Below are 3,891 nucleotides of genomic sequence, written 5' to 3'. Positions count from 1 at the left end.
AACGTCTGCGGAACAACAAACCAGCTCGGCGAGCCAACCAACCTCAATGAATTACTGGATGCAGGCGCCACATAAACAGAGGCTGCTGTGGACTTCACCTGAGCACCACGACACTGAGCGGAGTGAGGTAAGAACAGCTAGCCGATGGAGTCAGATAAATTACAACCAGGAACACACACTGTACCTGAAGACTCTGTCAAACAGGCGAAGGCTGCTAGAAGAGTGATTAACGACAGGAGCGAAGCCATGTGGAGATACTTCAGTGCTTTCCCGTGAAAGTCAGTACCTGGAAAAGGGAAGAACAAAAACGGGCATCAACGTTTCTCAACGGGTCCCAGAGCGTGAGGCAGGAAAGCGGATGGGAGGAATGTCAGATCAGCCAAGCTGGAGAGGCTGAGCGGCAACAACGCTGTAGAGGGCCATCATCCCTGTGCCTTCAGAATTAGTTAATCCATTAGCCCCACCTCATGCTTCCCTCATGAAATGTTGATCGAATTCGCTTCTGAAAGTTGTGGAAAAGTTTGGCAGGTTTGAACTAATCTCTGCAGGCAACAGTGGTAGAACTTCAGATGGCCCACCAATCGCGTTCAAGTGTTTCAGTCTTAAACATTGTCATTGTTTTAAACTTCTGACAATAAAGAACTTAATTCTCTTACCTATTCTGTTACTGTCAGAGTGGAAACACAGAAGAATTATCCCCATGAGGACTGACAAAGCAAATATCAGGGCAACAATGGATAATACCATTGTACAGAGAATCACAAGTGGAAAACCTGTAAGAGAGAATTCGACGTTAAATACCTCGTATTTTCAAATCAGATTTTTAATTGCACCAGGGGATGTCTCTCCCCACTCCCCCAGAAGATGTGACGATCTCTAGATTGCTCTGGGGAGAGTGCAGGGAGAGATTTGGGTGAATCAGTACGTTCAAGGCGGAGGTAGACAGATCTCTGATCAGTAAGGGAATCAAAGGTTACGGAGAAAAGGCAGGAAAGTGGAACAGACTCAATGGGGCTGAATGACCTCCTTCTGTTCCAATGTCTTATGATCGTATGAACTCCCTGCCTGACTGTATTGTGGGTCTATGTACAAACACATGGACTGCCGCGGTTCAAGAGGGAAGCTCGCCACCACCTTCTCGAGGGCAACGAGGCAATGGGCGACAAATGCTGGGCCCAGCCAGCGAAGCCCATGTCCCACGAGTGAATAAATACAAACCAGTCAACTGGAGAGAAATGGGGGAGCTGGGGCTCCTCTCGTTTGAGCAGAGAATATTGAAGGAAAATTGTTCAAAATGGAATTGTTCAAGCTCATAAGGGATTTTGATAGATAGAAAGGCAGAGTTGTATTCAAACAACATCTGCCTTGACCCCACAACGTCTCAAAGCATTGTTTGAAGTATAGTCACATAAGAACATAAGAAACAGGAGCAGGAATAGGCCATGTGGCCTGTCGAGCCTGCTCCACCATCCAATAAGATCATGACTGATCTTTTCATGGACTCAGCTCCACTCACCATAACCCTTAATTCCTTTACTGTTCAAAAATCTATCTGTCTTTGACTTAGAAACATTCAATCTGGGCAGGGAATTCCACAGATTCACAACCCTTTGGATGAAGAAGTTCCTCCTCAACTCGGTCCTCTTATTTTGAGGCTGTTCTCCCTTGTTCTAGTTTCACTTGCCAGCAGAAACAACCTCCCTGCTTCTAGCTTATCTATTCCCTTATAATCTTATATCCTTCCATAAGGTCCACAACCCACCTCCCCCACATTCTTCTGAATTCCAATGGGTTTAGTCCCAGTTTACATAATCTCTCCTCATAAGCCAACCCTCTCAACTCTGGAATCAACCTTGTGAACCTCCTCTGTACCTCCCTCCAGTGCCAGTACATCCTTTCTTGAGTAAAGGAGACCAAAACTGTACACAATACTCCAGGTGGGGCCTTCACCAGCACCCCATATAGTTGCAGTGTAACCTCCCTGTTTTTAAACTCCATCCTAGGGCTATAAAGGACAATATTCTATTTGCCTTCTTAATTACCTGCTGCACCTGCAAACCAACTTTTTTGTGATTCATGCACAAGGACACCCAGATCCCTCTGCACAGCAGCATCCTGCAATTTTTCACCATTTAAATAATGGTCCATTTTGCTGCAATATCTACAAAAATGGATACATTAGGAAACATGACCATGAATTTGTCCACAATAAGCTCCCACAAACAACAAAACATGATGCTGATTAGATTGCCCTGTAGCTCAGAGGTAGGATCAGTAATGATCTTTCCTCAGAAGAAAAAGAGGTGTAAGCAGTGTGGGTGGAGATAAAATGAGGAAGCTGTTACAATTCTGGTAAGGGCGTGAACGTTCATTTAGAGTTAGTACTTAGAATCCCTACAGTGTGGGAACAGGCCCTTCGGCCCAACAAGTCCACACCGACCCTCAGAGCATCCCACCCAGACCCATCCCCCTATAACCCACCTAATCTACACATCCCTGAACATTACAGGTAATTTAACATGGCCAATCCACCTAACCTGCACACCTTTGGACTGTGGAAGGAAACCGGAGCAAACCCACACAGACACGGGGAAAATGTGCAAACTCCACATAGTCAGCTACCCGAGGGTGGAATCAAACCTGGTCCCTGGCGCTGTGACGCAGCAGTGCTAACCACTGGGCCACCATGATGTCAACAGAGAATTAAACACTCAGTAATTAACTGAAGGAACTATTTCACAAGACTTCACAATTTTAAACACAAACAAACCTTATTGCATGGAAAAAAAATGAAGCCAAGTCAGCATTTTTAACAACCATTTGTAACTACTTATGCTATAAATCTAGTTCCACTTTTACTTCCCTGCGGAAATTTCCTTATATATTACAGAATTCTGAGGGTTCTTTTATTTTTACTTCTGGGACTGTAGGGGGCAGTTTAACTCAGTTGGCTGGACAGTTGGTTTGCAAAGCAGTGTGATGCCTGAAGTTACTATGAAGGGCCTCTCCTTCTCAACTTCTTCCTCCACCAGAGGTGCGGTGGCCCTCAGGTTAAACCATTACCAGCCACCTCTCTCTCTCTCTCTCTCTCTCTCTCTCTAAGGAGAGAGCAGCTGTATGATCTGGTAAGACTGGCAACTTGACTTCTGGGACCAAATTAACAACATGCCACAGCTCCATGGAATTCACTTTCATTTCTCCTCTTTGTCCCAGCTATTCTCCGAGGTACAAAATTTCAGAAGGGCCCTTCCATTCGATTCTGGTGAGATGAACCTTTAGCGTTAATTAAATCCTCATGAATATGAACTACTGACGCTGAATCACAGTGCTAAATACCAAGCTTAGGCCTCAGTGCTTTTTTATTTAGGGACTTAAAAAAAAATCAAGAAAATCCCTGGTTCCCAATGGTGATGTTGCTGCTTGTCTCACTGGTTTATTTCTGCTATTGGCAGATTCTAGTTCTCTCTTGCTGCTCCAAAGTGACCAATCAAGTTGACTCTGCCTTCTTACGGACTGTATTCTGTGAGCAAAAGCTCTCAGAAGCCATTAAACAAAGGAAACCTCCTGACCTCTACAGACCATCTCCATGACAACGTGGCATATATTTAGGGTGCTCCAAACAGAAATGTAAATGAATAATCTTTTTTCTTCAAAACAACTCTTTGAATATGTGGCCCACATGCGTAATTTATAACTTGAATGGAAAGAATTGCACTCTCTCCAGGGTTCTTGGTTCTACAGAGAAGAAAACTCTTGTTTACTAGGTTTCAGAGACAGTAAGAACTGCAGATGCTGGAGAATCTGGGATAACAAGGTGTAGAGCTGGATGAACACAGCAGGCCAAGCAGCATCAGAGGAGCAGGAAAGCTAACGTTTTGGGTCTGGACCCTT

The 3,891-nt window shown here is 44.6% G+C and overlaps 1 protein-coding gene across 1 annotated transcript in view; it reads right to left on the bottom strand.

The window, feature by feature from the left end:
* Positions 1-122: 122 nt before the first annotated feature.
* The window catches only part of LOC109922762 (hepatocyte cell adhesion molecule-like), a 9,675-nt gene continuing 5,906 nt past the window's right edge, over positions 123-3,891 (bottom strand). The window contains exons 3-4 of the mRNA XM_048616650.1: positions 657-773; positions 123-286 (exon numbers count right to left, since the gene is read on the bottom strand). Coding sequence (XP_048472607.1) covers positions 138-286; positions 657-773 — 266 coding nt within the window. The 3' untranslated portion in view covers positions 123-137. The remainder of the gene's footprint in view (positions 287-656; positions 774-3,891) is intronic.

The sequence above is a fragment of the Rhincodon typus genome, chromosome 35 (genome assembly GCF_021869965.1).
Source record: "Rhincodon typus isolate 14 chromosome 35, sRhiTyp1.1, whole genome shotgun sequence".
Classification (NCBI taxonomy): domain Eukaryota; kingdom Metazoa; phylum Chordata; class Chondrichthyes; order Orectolobiformes; family Rhincodontidae; genus Rhincodon; species Rhincodon typus.
Note: the sequence above shows the minus strand (reverse complement) of the source record. Positions and strands in the feature narration are given on the sequence as shown.